At 40.5% G+C, this 15,844-nt stretch overlaps 1 protein-coding gene and 1 pseudogene across 1 annotated transcript in view; both read right to left on the reverse strand.

Annotated features, from left to right (window-relative positions):
- The window catches only part of LOC139366753 (G protein-coupled receptor 158a), a 97,983-nt gene extending 96,238 nt beyond the window's left edge, over positions 1 to 1,745 (reverse strand). Inside the window, exon 1 of the mRNA XM_071104454.1 lies at positions 853 to 1,745. Within this exon, the coding sequence (XP_070960555.1) occupies positions 853 to 1,745 (893 nt within the window). The remainder of the gene's footprint in view (positions 1 to 852) is intronic.
- A 5,281-nt stretch (positions 1,746 to 7,026) lies between these two features.
- Positions 7,027 to 15,055, reverse strand: LOC139366830 (patched domain-containing protein 3-like; annotated as a pseudogene).
- Positions 15,056 to 15,844: the final 789 nt, after the last annotated feature.

Genomic DNA, 15,844 nt, shown 5'->3' on the forward strand with positions numbered 1-15,844 from the left:
AATAAAAAATGTATCACGAAGATGTCGGTCAAAATTCTATTGAGCCTCACTCAGGCTAGGCTACCTATTCCACTGTTGTCGTAAACATGGCAATACCACACTTACAGAAGCCCTACTAGACAGTAGTGGTGGTAAACATATCGGAGCATGAATAATAGATAAAACACTCATATTCAAGAATATATATTTCAACATTCCTCGTTACAGCTGAGACGCAAACTGGCCACCCTGGAGCTTGCGTGTGACTGTCTCGCATTTCAATTGGATGCAGTTTACTCGAAATACCAGGATATTATGTTTATTATGCACATTTGAGTGATATGAAAATAGAAGGATTCCTTTTCGGATAAGGGAAAAGCACGCACCCAACACTGTATGAGTCGTAAAGGAGATGTACGAGTTTGAAAAATTAATTAGCCAGAGGTTTCCATCGTTGCAACGGAATAACATCGGGAGTTATTTTTAGCATCATCCTCTGCACCTGCAGTGACGCTTTCCCAACGCGCGTTGTTAGACGAGAGAAGGAGCGACACCCGTTGGAAACAACGGCGGCGGTAGATAATTTGAAATTAATAATTAGCTTTCACGCCAAAGTACGGAGTACCAGTAGACCTACCACACCAACTGAAAAGTATTATATTGCGTTGGGCATTGGTGTGTTTTAAGAAAGGTGACTTAAACAAAGCAAGTATAGGCTACACAAAGACACCAGCATGCGGCTGCCTCACTACTTTACTCATGTGCCAAAAGTAACGTTACCTTACAGCAGCAGCATAGGCCTACTATTCTGGTATCTCCTGGGTGCAATGCTTATGAATAACGACTGAAACAACAGTAGTAGTTCAACCATACCTGAACTCTGGAGCCAGGTTGGGTTTGAGGCCATAGAAACCAGCTGATAGGGTCAAAAGCCACCGCGGGATGAAATTCCCGTGTTCACACTCCAGGTATGGTGCTGACCATTTGATATGGGATTTGTCAGGTATGAAACTCTCTCCTCTTTTCAGAGAAGCGTCAACTGATGTAATGTCTTGGCTCAACACCCTTTTGTGGAAGTGGGGCTTCTTCTTGTCTTTGATGTCGTGGTACCACTCTGTCTCGGCCGTTCTGTTTTTGAGGTGATGGTGGGCCGTGCTGGAGAGATCCTGGAGAACTATCTCGCCTCCTGCTCTCGTAGCTTGGAGAAAGACAGAGGGCCCTTGGGCAGACGACTCAGTGTTGAATATGACCACGGCCCTGTGGATCTTGGAGTCCCCCTCCAATATACTCCTGACCAGCGCGTGGTACCACTCAATGTCTCTTCGGAGACTCTGCTCCCTTGACCTGTTGGCTTGCAGTATCATGTTTAGGAAGTTAGTAGCGTGCATCACAGTGTCTAGCACGCTGTGCATGGTATAATGTGGGGCCGTATGAGACCTTCCTCGCAGAGCACTGAGCTCGTATCTCCGTGAGCAGTTGGCATGTTTTAAGGTAGTAGAATCCCCTGTGTGTAAAAACGCCGTAACGACCCGAGGAAGATGCTCCTCAATAGTCTGCGGCAAGACAGAGCGCTCTGTCGCGCCTTTTGGCAGATGAGACGCACGAAGATGTGCTTGTTGGTACTTGATATGAGTGTTGTAGATCGGCTGCTGTGCTCTGATATCTCGCTCGTGCTCTGGCCACTCCACATGTCTATAATTTGATCCAATAACAAATCCCACTTGCAACAGTATTGATAAACGGAAAACAGCCATATCCCCAATCATTTTACAGATGTTTGGCGACTGGGTTGATGCTCAGCAAATGATTGCGTTGGGCACCATAGAGCGAGCCAATTTCTCAGTTACAAAATCTTTTTTTTTCACCTGTAGATATTCACGCGAGTTCCACACTTGGCTCCTGAAAATAAGATAACTATTTTGAAATCTCTAATCAAATCCCTTATTTTTTCTCCAAACATATGTCACGTTTGGCTTGTTATTGTGTCTCCCGCTTGCAGCTGTTTTATCCTCTCTGATTCCGTTTGGTAAACCAATCTAAATAACATCCAACACGGGCTTGGGTGTTGCTTGGCGTCCTCCTTAGACTGTGATGTTTGTACACAGCCTGAATTGAAACGGGGAAAAAATCCTCAGATTTTTGGAAGCAGCGAGTCAGTACTTCACACTTGGGTGACAAACACACTCCGCCCTCTTCCGTCCACAACAAGCAGTAACTAAACCGTGGGGACATCGGGAACCATTCGTTCTTAAAGCCCGTCTCCTTCATTATCTTATAGGATTTCTAAAGTGCCCTTGATTCGCGTATGGCCGTTTCCTCTGTCAATCATTGCAATGGGAGCGCGGGTTAGGTGGAGCGGCGAAGGAGCTGTCCAGTGCTGAAAGCTGCGCTCGAGAAAAACAGGCAAGGAAAGGAGTCGCTCGCTGAGCAACCTGTGATCTCTCCCAGATTATGATTTTTAGAGGGAGACTTTCGGTTATTCTAATCTTTAATAACGTTCTAAAGATAGGTGTACATTATTTGGGGATTTTATTGATAAAGGTATTTTGTCGTAAAATACGCGGTGTTTATTTATTTGGGCTAAGTGTTATAAACGACGCTGTCCATAGGCTAGTCAACAGGGATAACAGCAGAATTGACTACACATTGAAAATGTAGATGTTGTAGGAAGAGTAGATTGTCAGTTGTGGGTTAAGATTGTGCAGAGTAAATCTGTTGAGGCGCTAAAGCCTACTCTATAATAGGTATAGGCTACAAATGGATTGGTGATTAATGCTAAAAACATGCCACAGCGCAGATTACGTTGCTTTCGTCTTTATTAATAAATCCGTTAGTGACTACAGGCCTAGGAGGCAACCACAATGTAGGCTAAATACAAAACCATTCATCACAAATTGATTAGACACATTTGAATACATCTTGAATGATGTCACAATGGCTGAATTTACACAGGTTACCGAAATCTGATATTTTTTCCACTAATTGGTCTTTCGACCAATCACATCAGATATTTTCAAATCAGATCTTTTTCAGAACTGATGTGATTGGTCAAAAGACCAATTAGTGAAAAAAAGGATCAGAATTGGGCTGCCTGTAGACGCAGCCAAAGTAGGCTATATGGCATCGAAATTGTATTGTATCCTTTCTGCCTCGCAGACAAATATGGTCCAAGAAAAGGCGATGAGGGACCACCGGAAAATAGAACAGGCTGAATGTAAAACGTGTCAAGTTGTGAATCATGGTGCAATGAGTCATTGCAGCTGCACGACCGCTTAATCCGTTGGCTCATGTCTGTAAACAAGGTAATATCAAATAACAAACGACTTCATCTTTCTTTGGACTTGCGTCACTGGGTCATGTGGCACAAAAACAGATTTTTCTCGTTTTAGACATCCTAAATGAATTCTAGGGCGTGGCTTGAGTTGCACAAGTACACACTGTCATATTATGCAATGTCAGTTTCACTCGTCTTTATAAATGAAACAATATGTGAGACGCAATTTGCAGTGAAACACTGTCACACACACAATGGCCAACATTCTTACTCAATTCCATATCCAGTTTATATGGTAATGGATTTTGTACTACAATCAATGCATTCTGTGCCAATAGTAGTTGTTTCTGTGTGCCTAATATATACCTAGATTGTCTGGAGCCTATGCGGGAGCTGTGTGCCTATATACAGGATGACGGGAGATGAAGTCAGGTTACTAGTAAAAAATAACGTTTCTCCAAGGACGTCAAGAAATGACGTGAGTCTGTGATATCTTGTTGGCCATAGGGTGTCACTATAACCCTCATAAATGTTTATGGGCATGAATATTTAAAGTACATTTTTCGCTTCATCAACAGCATTCCTTACAACCAAGACCATCAATACAACAGTCAGGCATTCACAGCACATTTCCTGTCACCTTTGCATATTAGTCTTTTGACACCTTTTCAATGGGTCCCGCTATCCTCACAATCAATCAAGTTGTCAATCAAGCTATAACTTTCTAACCTCATGGGCGGTACAGTATTCTCAACAAGATAATAAATAAAGAAAACATTCAAAGAATGAAGCCATTTCTATGAATTTGCTAATGTAGCCGCACACCTTATTGATTCCAAACTAATCCGACTAATAGAATAGAATATGGACTCCAGTTCTACTTTAGACCTCTTGTGAGGCATAAAATGAGGTGAAGCGTGCCTTGAAGCCTGTTATATTATATCCTGCCAACAGCACCTTGCAAATTCAGGCGTGTATTTCCCCTACAATCTACTATAGACCTGTGCACCTTCCAATCAATAAACTCATCTAAAGTATTCTGTGGGTCCCTCATTTGTGTTATTCAAGTAAGCATCATTGAAAGATCATGGCTTCATTAACTCATGTGGACCCTCTATCTATCTCATTGCATGTCTTTCACCCCCCCCCCCCCCCCCCCCACACACACACACACACCTCTATCTCAATCTCTCGCTCGCTCTATTTCTCTCTGCCCCCCCTCGCTCTCTCTCCACCCCATCCCTCCTTCCCTCTTTCTATCCATCCCCTCTCAACCTCCCCCTCTCCCTCTCTCTCTCTCTCCCCCTATCTCTCTCTGGGGTGTAGGGGCATGTCAAGTCACGCTGTTTGGGCTGGAGGCATCTCATCCAGGGAGGAGGCTGAGGCTGGGGGAATATAGCCGTGACGGAGGGGAGGGAGGGTGTGTGACAGCTGGGTGCTGGGGTGCCTCCTGAGGACCACTCGGGAACTAAACCCAACATCCAAGACAGACTTATGGATCAGCAGAAGCAGGTGCACCCATTGTTATCAGCCACATCTCAAACCTCTGCTTTTCCAATATATTGGTTGAGGAATTGCATAAATTGTGTTTCAGTTCAAAATAACAGCAGTATTCACATGAGGGATGCAATGTAAATGGCACAGATAAGCAATTTGATACATAAGCAAACACATATACTGATACATTCATTTTGAAAGAGGTCACCATTATGCCATTATATTCAAGCAATCAGGCACCATAGGCAGTGGTGTATCATGAATACAGTCACAGGTAAATGGCATTGTTCTGCTCTGGGCCAGTTAACCCATTTACCTGTGACTTCATGATACAGCACTGCCTCGTGTGCCTTAATGCTTTTATAAAACTGTTACCATATTTAAAATGACAATTCAATAGATATTTTAATTAAACCGTTATTTTTTATAAGTAATTTCATACAATTTCATTCTTCCACCAAAGTATGTAGTCCGAACAAAAATCTGGTTGTAAATTATTTTGGTTCAACGACCTTAATTATTTTCACATAGTTACTATGCAAAAATAATACAATCCGTTCTCAACCAAATTGTTGCTATGCAGGCTGGACAGCTAATGTTTTTGTCACTTGCTAGCTAACTAGCTAACTTTAGCTAACTGAGTCACTCAAACATTGAACCTGGAATGACAGTACACTAGCTGCATTTTCGTTTGTCTGAGCTTTTTTTCAATTGGCATTTACTTGGATATGTCCATGATAATGACGTTGATGCGTGATATCCACTGGCTCAGAAAAAGTTGTCTCGTCCTGTCTCTTCTGGGTACTGTTCACTCTGGACGGAAGTACAGAGATCCAAAAGCAAAAGTGAAACATTGTTTCCGAGGCTTATATTAACCCCCGCTGTGCCAAACTAAATGCTAGCCTGGAAGTAAGGGGGAATAATGTGCGAATTGGGATAAACACAAGAGAAAATTCGAACAGCAACATGAACATGATATTCTTATTGCGGAGCAGTGATACTTTTCAGATGGAACCGTTATCAGGCATATGTGTGTCTGTGGCGGCCTATACAGCACGGCTTGGAACGCTGCTCGTCCAATCACCATCCAGGATCCAAGCAACCAGTTTTATAACGGTAGCTATTAGAAATTATATACTGTGTGGTTCGAGCCCTGAATGCTGATTGGCTGAAAACCGTGGTGTACCGAATACCACGGTTATGACAAAACGTATTTGTACTGCTCTAATTACGTTGGTAACCAAGTTATAATAGCAATAAGGCGCCTCTGGGGTTTGTGATATATGGCCAATATACCGCATCGCGTAGTGCCTAAGAACAGCCCGTAGCCGTGGTATATTGGCCATATACCACACCTCATTGGGCCTTATTGCTTAAGTATGGTGTACATTTTCTAGACAGATTGCTCAATATCTTCACACCCAGACAATCAAATGTAAACCCTTTCAAATTATTTATTCTAGACAGACAAACTGAAGTTGTTTTTTTTAAGTCTCTTAAAAATACATGCCAGTGTTCAAAGTACACTATAATTTATCAGAGGACCTTAATGCAGAGTAATTGGCACTTTGAGAGACATTTAAGTCCAGATCTCTCTGACAGTTTAGAGATGGAAGTAATGTATTTAGCCATTTCTCCTGGAATTGAAAAAGCTGTAAGACTTGTATTGATAGGTAATTTAGCTGATTTAGTGATCTAAGACGTCAGGTAATTGTTGTAAATGTCACACCAGCCTTCACTTTGGCTCCCCCTCCTGTCCAGCTCAGGCGTTCGGCGTTACCAGCCTTCTAGCTGCTGCCGAACCTACTGCTGGCAAACGCCCTTCATTATACACACCTGGTTCCAATCCCCACTCTATCACTGTATAATTACTCACTCTGCCATTTGTCTTTGTCGGTCATTGTAGATGTTGCTTATTTTCCTGAGAGGAACCTCTCCTACTATTTCCTGAGTACTTTATATTTTGCATTTTGGGTTCGCCCTGTGCATTTTTGATTATGAAGATATATTTTCAGCACAACAGTGTTTGGGTTTCGTCCTGCTTTGTTCTAGTGTGCTTAATAAATTCAGTAGTTCTTAACCAGTGACTGCCTCCTGCCTACTCCTCTCTACACCAGTGACAGTAAAATAACCTTTTAAAGTTGAAATAAAAATGTCAACAACAAAAAAAATGCAAGTTTCTTAGGATTTCTACTTGTGACACAATTGGATACCCATTGGATATCCTTTAAACGGGGCATATGAAGCAACCTTTATTTGACATTTAGAAAAAGGACACAAGTCAACAGATACAAAGTACAAAATGAGTAGATTTTGTATACCATATTAAAAGGTGAAAAAAACATAGACAAACCAAAGAAATACAACTGTAAACAGCACCTTAATTGACACACATGGTCAATAATAACTTCAGTGACAGATCTATCAAAACTGTACAGTACATGAAGACGTCCTGGGCTAGTATCACCATACTGCCTCATGGGCAGTCAGGGTCTGTGGCCCAAATTGCGTGAGACAAATTGTTTTTGTTTTGTATTACACAAATGTGGGTTTTCTGTGTACATATTGTGTGTTTGTCATTGCAAAAATTATCGGTAACAAATACTTTGTTGTCACAGGCTACACACTCCTTGTCAAGCTTCATTTGAGGCATAACCCCACTCTTAAAATCTTTTTTCAGATCACCTTTTTGTTTTTCTGAGTTGGATGTGAATAAAGTTAGAAACACTGGGAGAAAAGTGATGCCATGAATGAGCCCAAAAAGCATTACCAAGCACATAATCTTAAAAAATGTCCTGAAAATATGATTCTTGGAAGCAGCCAAAACCACCACACCTAAAATGGTCGAACTAGCCCCTTGTACTATGGGATAGCCCAAAGTAAAGAGAGCATCAACAACTCTTTCATTGACACTCAATTTTTTGCACGAGACAAAGGCGTAGGATATATGAGCAGAGAAGTCAACGGTGAAACCAATGCAGACAACAAGAATGATCATGGATATGGAGTCTAGATTGACGTCCCACAATGCCATGAAACCAGTGACGCCCACAATGACAGAGACGATAGAGAATGTCACCCACAGAGAACAGAGAGGGTTTGGAATCAGTAAAAGGGCGATAATCAACATGACTGCTGTCGTGACTCCAATATTCTGGAGGGTGCCACTCACTATAACAGCATACTGGTCATAGTAGATGAATGCCGGATGGTAAACCATCAATGGGACAACACTACAACCTTCTGCTGTTTCTTTAAGGCTGTTCACCATTTCAATTTCCATACTGGCATTGACTATATGAACAGTTTGGATGAAGAATCGAGAAGCATGGATAGCGTCACTGGTGAAGTTCACATCTTGCTTAAAATCAGGGTACAAATTCAGAAATAAAAATACATTTGCACTGAATACAATTTCATCATCAATGTTTAAATGTGTACTTTGTGCATAGCCTTCATAGTAATCTAGCCAGGATGTATACAAATCATCCGTAATAAATTTAAGCTTCTTGAAGTCATCCATGCAGGAGTGGAGTTCAGATCGTTTGTTCTTATCCCAATATGGAAATTTCTCACTGACAATTACCATGACATTAGGACCATAAGTAGAGAAGTATTGCCTGTCATTGTTATAATACGGAATAACATAAGAGTCATCAGCCGCCAAATCACGAAGATCAATTCCTTGCTGTATTTGAAAACACCCATAGATGCTTGCTGCCAAATACCCAGCATAAATAAAGATTACAATTACTTTGGTCCATGGTTTTGTCAGAAAAGGACCATAGTATTTCTTAAAGAAATGATTGATTGGTTGTTCTTTCTCTGTCCCAGTGGCTTTATCATAGTTCCCTCCCACACAACACATACTATACCCATTAGAACATTCTTTGGGATTCTCAGATGGGATCTTTATGCAAGTCAACCAGTGTCTATTGCTTCTTTCTCTCCTCCCATTCAATGCCAGGAAAGCTCCAAAGAATGTGACATTGTAAATGTAGCAAAATATAATGGCAGTGCTTGTATACAGGCAGAAATATTGTACTGACAGAAATTCGGACGTGAGTCCAATGTAAAACCCAAGGACGTCAGTCAAGGTGGTGATGGTTATAGACATTGCAGCTTCTTTGTAGGTGTGTGCCATGCGTTTCTCCACAGGGTCTTTGACATTGGTCTGTTGCCAGTTTGACACCATAATGAACATGTCATCGACACCAATTCCTGTAAAGTATACATGCTGTTGTCATCTAGTGAACAGAGTCAGTTGGAGCTTTGAAATGCATTTAACCTGACATTGAAAATTGACTTATTATTGACTCCATAAATGATCTTACCAAGTATAAGGAAAGGACAGTTTGCCACAGTAATGACAAAGGGAATTCCAATGTAAAACATCAATCCAAATGAGGACAGCACAGCCAGGCCAGCAGAGAGGACACCAATAGCAGCCACCCACACTTTGTTCCTCACATTGTCCAGCCTAAGACAAAATGGTTGTCATCCACAAACAACCACATTTACTTGGAATGATCAACATCAATCCAAATGAGGACAGCACAGCCAAGCCAGCAGAGAGGACACCAATAGCAGCCACCCACACTTTGTTCCTCACATTGTCCAGCCTAAGACAAAATGGTTGTCATCCGCAAACAACCACATTTACTTGGAATGATCAACAGAATAACAACTTACCATACTTTGACAGCGACTGGTCAATTTGGTCAACAACAACAAAAAATCTGCTTACCTTAGGCAAGATATGACTGAGAAGGCGATGGCAAGGGCATATGTGGCTGAGAACAATGGAATCCCGTCTGTGGTGTGTTTTTCTATCTCCTCCTGCTTCGATTGTGATGTATAGTAAAACACCTACACAATGAAATGTTCCACGGAGAATCAACTGTTAAACAATATATATATATATATATATATATATATATATATATATATATATATATATATATATATATTTCAATATAGGGCCTACTTAAAATTCAATAATCCACAAGAGCAGTATCGTAACTGTGGTATAGAAGATTCCTCTGGTTTGTAAAGGACAAAAAATGTTACATTTCAAGTGCTGTAGCCATGCCACTACTGTCCTTGGTAACACTTTACAATATGGTTACATACATTTGAATTAATTAATGTTTTAGCATGAGAAAATGATTAACAAATACATTGAAATAGCAATGTTCTGAAAATATCGTCCATAGTTTATATTCTATTCAATTTGTCATATACAGTGTCTTCAGGAAGTATTCAGAACCCTTGACTTTTCAAAATGTTGTTACGTTATAGCTTTATTCTAAAATTAATTAAATAAAACAAAATCCTTAGCAATCTATACACAATACCCCGAAATGACAAAGTGAAAACTGTTTTTTAGACATTTTTGCAAATGTAAAAAAAATATATATATTAAAAATATAGGAAATACCGTATTTACATATGTTTTCAGACTATTTGCTATGAGACTTGAAATTGAGCTCAGGTTCATCCTGTTTCCATTGATCATCCTTGAGATGTTTCTACAACTTGATTGGAGTCCACCTGTGGTAAATTCAATTGATTAGACATGATTTAGAAAGGCACACAACTGTCTATAAAAGGTTCCACAGTTGACAATGCATGTCAGAGCAAAAACCAAGCCATGAGGTCAAAATAATTGACCGTAGAGCTCCAAGACAGGGTTGTGTCAAGGCACAGATCCGGGGAAGGGTACCTTCAATGTCTGCAGCATTGAAGGCCTCATTGAAGGATTCTAAATCTGTCCGCCCGGCCAAACTGAGCAATTGGGGGGAAAGGGCCTCGGTCAGGGAGGTGACCAAGAACCCGATGGTCACTCTAACAGAGCTCTAGAGTTCCTCTGTGGAGATGGGAGAACCTTCCAGAAGGACAACCATCTCTGTACCACTCCACTAATCAGGCCTTTATGGTAGAGTGGCCAGACGGAAGCCACTCCTCAGTAAAAGGCACATGACATCCCGTTTGGATTTTGCCAAAATGCACCTAAAGTACTCTGACCATGAGAAATAAGGTTATCTGGTCTGAATGCCAAGTGTTATGTCTGCAGAAAACGTGGCACCATCCCTACGGTGAAGCATGGGGTGGTGGCAGCATCATTCTGTGGGGATGTTATTCAGCAGCAGGGACTGGGAGACTAGTCAGGATTGTGGCAAAGATGAACGAAGCAAAGTACAGAAAGATCCTTGATGAAAACCTGCTCCAGAGTGCTCAGGACCTTAGACCGTGATGAAGATTCACCTTCCAACAGGACAATGACCCTAAGCACACAGCCAAGACCATGCAAGAGTGGCTTCGGGACAAGTCTCTGAATGTCCTTGAGTGGCCCAGCCAGAGCCTGGACTTGAACCTGATCGAACATCTCTGGAGAGACCTGAAAATAGCTGTGCAGATACTCTCCCCATCCAATCTTACAGAGGTTGAGAGGATCTGCAGAGAAGAATGGGAGAAACTCCCCAAATACATGTGTGCCAAGTTTGTAGCGTCATACCCAAGAAGACTCGAAGCTGTAGTCGATGCCAAAGGTGCTTCAATAAAGTACTGAGTAAAGGGTCTGAATACTTATGCAAATGTGATATTTCAATCATGCTTTTATTATAAATTAGCAATAATGTCTGTTTTTGCTTTGTCTTTATGTGGTATTATGTGTAGATTGATGAGATAACAATAACAATGTAATCAATTTTAGAATAGGGCTGTAACATTACAAAATGTGGAAAAAGTCAAAGGGTCTGACTAGTTTCTGAAGGTACTGTAGCTAGCTAGCTTGCTGCAGTTCTCCAGTCAATGTTTAGCTGCCTAGCAAAGTACATAGAGTTCTATATTTCAAGTGCTGTAGCCATGCCATTACTGAACATGTTAATGCTTAAAATAAGGTTACCGGTACATACAGTACCAGTCAAAAGTTTGGACACAACGACTCATTCCAGGTTTTTCTTTATTTTTTACTAATTTCTACATTATAAAATGCATTTTATATTTATATTTTATATGTATATATTGCCATGACGACAGCTTCGCACACTCTTGGTATTCTCTCAGCCAGCTTTATGAGGCAGTCACCTGAAATTCACTTCAATTAACAGGTGTGCCTTGTTAAAAGTTCATTTGTGGAATTACTTCATGCATTTGAGCCAATCAGTTGTGTTGTGACAAGGTAGGGGTGGTATACAGCAGATTTGGTAAAATATCAAGTCCATATTATGGCAAGAACAGCTCGAATAAGCAGAGAGAAATGACAGTTCCATGTTTTTTTCTGTAAATGTGACTGCAAAATGCTTCTACACCTGCATTGCTTGCTGTTTGGGGTTTTAGGCTGGGTTTCTGTACAGCACTTTGTTACATCAGCTGATGTAAGAAGGGCTTTATAAATACATTTGATTGATTGATAATAGGTTTGGTTTGCTCCTAGAAGAAATCCGTCTAGGCGAAACGAATGTCTGTGCCTCCCATACTCCCATAAAGGCCTACGCCTGAAAAACGAGAAAAAAGCGGCCATGTTACTGTTTGTCCCTCTTGAGGCAAGGTAGCTACAATTTTGTCAGTACACACTTCCTTAAAATATTATGTAATAATCTAAGATAAATAAATGCATCTGTAATTAATTTAGACTTTTTTGCTGAGGAAATCTTAGTCGCGCAATTTTACATCTAACTACGATGTTTGGTGCAGTATTTCTCAAGTGAAAAAATGTGCATGACAACTAGTCGCATTTCATGCAATGACAACAAACACTTCATTGAAGAATTCCGTCCATGGTTCCCACTCCTTTTAACAGTAGTACTGTTGGCGAATCACCTATGAAGGGGCGTAGACTTCGGCTACCGAACCTTGACTTGACTCAGTAAAAACACCAACTAAAAAATAGAAGTGCTCAGGGACACTTGACATAAATCCTCTTGGGATTTGAAATTGCGACTGTTTGGTCTGGAATGCATTAGGGGGTTTCGCACTCTGGTGGGTTTCCGTTTACCCCCTTAGTTGGATTGTTTGAACGGGTGCGCATTCCGGAGCGCACTAAACAACACACCGTGGTTCGCTCAAACAGGGAGGTCTCGGTCATATTCAGTTCATACAATGGTTCGGTTAGCTGTAGGTGAGAATGCAGTCCGGACCAAACACAGGAAAAGAATCAGAAGCGCACATTATTATTGGTTGTTTGAATGGGAGCATTTTATTAAATACACGCAGCATCATAACTTGATATCTCTGAAACATTCAGTGAGTAGGAGCTCATTTATGAGCGCATCCGATGCAGATTAAGGGATATGGGGGCTATACCGGGATAAAGGCTACTGAATATAACCTATTCACCTTGCAGGGAGAGCGGCTTTTGCGCTCCCGCACTAGGTTGAAAGACCAGAGCGAAAGTAATATGAAGATTGTAAAACAAGTGATACTTCATGATAATCAGAAATTGATTTAACGTGATTCTGTTTGTCCAATAAACAAACGTATTGCATGAACACGTTGTTTTATTTAGGAATGTTTGTTCGTTTGACATTTTTGGGAATGTGAAACCAACCAGTTTAAAAATCACAAAAATACAATGTAACAAATAGTCAAACTCTGATTCGAACTATAGCTCAGAAAATGCCCTTAATGTCTCATTAGTGCCACCACTTGTTACCAAGAACATACATTCACCTGCCAGTTTATTAGGTGCACCCATCTACGACCCCCCTTTGCCTAAAAAACAACCTTTATTCTTCGGGGCATGGATTCTCGAAGTTGGAAACGTTCCACATCGATGTTGGCCCATGCTGATGGATGGCACTTTCCTCTTTTGTTCTCTATTGCTCCTCTATTGTTTCTCAAGCAAGGGGGAGGCCGATGACACCACAAATACCCATCAGACCTTTTTTTCCTTGATGTTTGCATCTATTTAAAAATAATAATAATAATAATAATAACCCTTTTTGTGTGTGCACTTTCCTGTATTTATACTTGGGTTATAGTTTGTCAACAGTAAAAGTAAAACACATATTTAAATATTGCCCATGTTTTGCGAATCAAATTGATAATTGTTAGCTTATAATGGCGCAGTTGGTAGAGCATGGTGCTTGCAACGACAGGGTTATGGGTTTGTTTCCCATGGGGGACCAGTACATAAATCTTTGCACTCACTACAGTAAGTCACTCTGGATAAGAGCATCTGCTAAATACAAAATGATTAGTTAATGCTGATTTATGTAACCTTCTTGTGAAGTACTACACCAGTACTTTAAGCTTGTTTTCATGATAACACTTTTTTCCAATTTTCTGTAGTCAGATTTGAGGAGCAACTGATTCATGTAAGTTACATGTTACATGTAATCGGATTTATATAAAACTAACTGTAATCAGTTATGTTACCAGCAAAAATATTGTAATCAGATTACAGATACTTTTGAAAAACTAGATGATTACTTCTTGGATTACTTTTAAATTCAGAAAGGATGTTTGCGGATTACATCTAGAAAGTAACCTAGCCAACCCTGTCCGTTGTAATGCTCTCGTAAGGTTGGCTAAAGCTATAGTACATATATGCTATTATTTCAATGACAGACATACCTTAATATTTTCATTGTCTCTCTCATCTGATAGGATCCTTTGGAATTCTTTTAGCCATGCCTCAGCTCTGGTGGTGTGACTTTCCAAGAAGTAGAAAAGCTTTACAGCTTTGGCACTTTTGACTTCACTTTTGACATTTACTTGAACCCCACCTATTGCAGATCCCAGAAAGATTTGTCTTGATTTGTGTGTATATAGAGGGAAAGTAATGTTTGTCTGCTCAATTCTGCTTGCATTGAAGTCAATAATTTCTAAAATCTCATTTGACACACACTATCCGTTTGTCCGTTTGTCTTTGCACATAAATGGCTGAACCTCAACTCCCTTTGGTCTACATCAACTGAGATATCTTTAACCTTATCGTTGCATAATGTTCTTCAAATGTTCTGTGCATAGAATACTTGATTTGTCATTGGATACCACGATGATTGATGCGTAATTCCCTTCTTCATAGAGCCTCTGGCTTGAGAACTCTGCGTCGTCATTTGGAAAGTTCTCTTTGACAAAGGCCCTAGCAATCTTTGAGGGTCCACTCCTCGGTGTAAATTGTCGTTCAATGTCATTATCCTCCCTGTCTTTCAGAAAATAAAACCCTCCTCCCAGAATTCCGGATACTATTAGAGTTATAACAAAAAACCAGACCGGGTAGGTGCCAACAATTCGTCCAAATTTCTCAAAGAGATTCGACAAGGGCTTCTCAATGCAGTCTGTACGTTGGCAGCCCATCCTATGACTTGAGCTTGTTCTTCATTCAGGTACAGTAGAAAGCTGAAGCTGCTGGTGGCCTTTCTATAACTTAGAGACTGGTTAAAGACTGACAGGCATATTTATTCATAAGCTGTACTCCTACACCTGACCTTTCGGAAACAAGAAGGGTTGGGTTGTTTGCAAATTTAGATAAAAGAATAAAAGGCTTTAATAAAAATAATACAATTGTGGAAAGTCAAACAACTTCCCTAAACAAATAAGAAAACTATACAAATATCCCCCAAAGGAAGTTGATCATAGGGCTTGGGTTACTACAGGTTACACTTGAGAAAGAACACAACAGAGTCAATATTTTGGCAACGTAACCACAGAGATTACATGAACGTCAAATACATTATTTCACTTTTTTTGTATTTTATTTAACTTCTTTGATTAAAAAAAAGTCATCCAAAGGTTGTACTGGGAGTTTTCTTGAGGTACAATTGTGTAAGAAGTTCACAACTAAATATCAACTGATACCTATAACCTATTTAACATTAAATGGGTCATTTCACTGATTCATAGACTGTTCTCTCTGCTACCGCACGGCAAGCGGTACCGGAACGCCAAGTCTGGGACCAAAAGGCTCATAAATAGCTTCTATCCCCAAGCCATAAGACTGCTTAACAGTTCATCAAATGACTACCCTGACTATTTGCACTGACTCTCTGGCTTTATGCACACACACTGGACTCTACCCGCACACTCAGGCATACTACACTGACCCTCCAACACACACATACACACACACACACACACACTACATAC

The sequence above is a fragment of the Oncorhynchus clarkii genome, chromosome 15, assembly GCF_045791955.1.
Source record: "Oncorhynchus clarkii lewisi isolate Uvic-CL-2024 chromosome 15, UVic_Ocla_1.0, whole genome shotgun sequence".
NCBI lineage: Eukaryota > Metazoa > Chordata > Actinopteri > Salmoniformes > Salmonidae > Oncorhynchus > Oncorhynchus clarkii.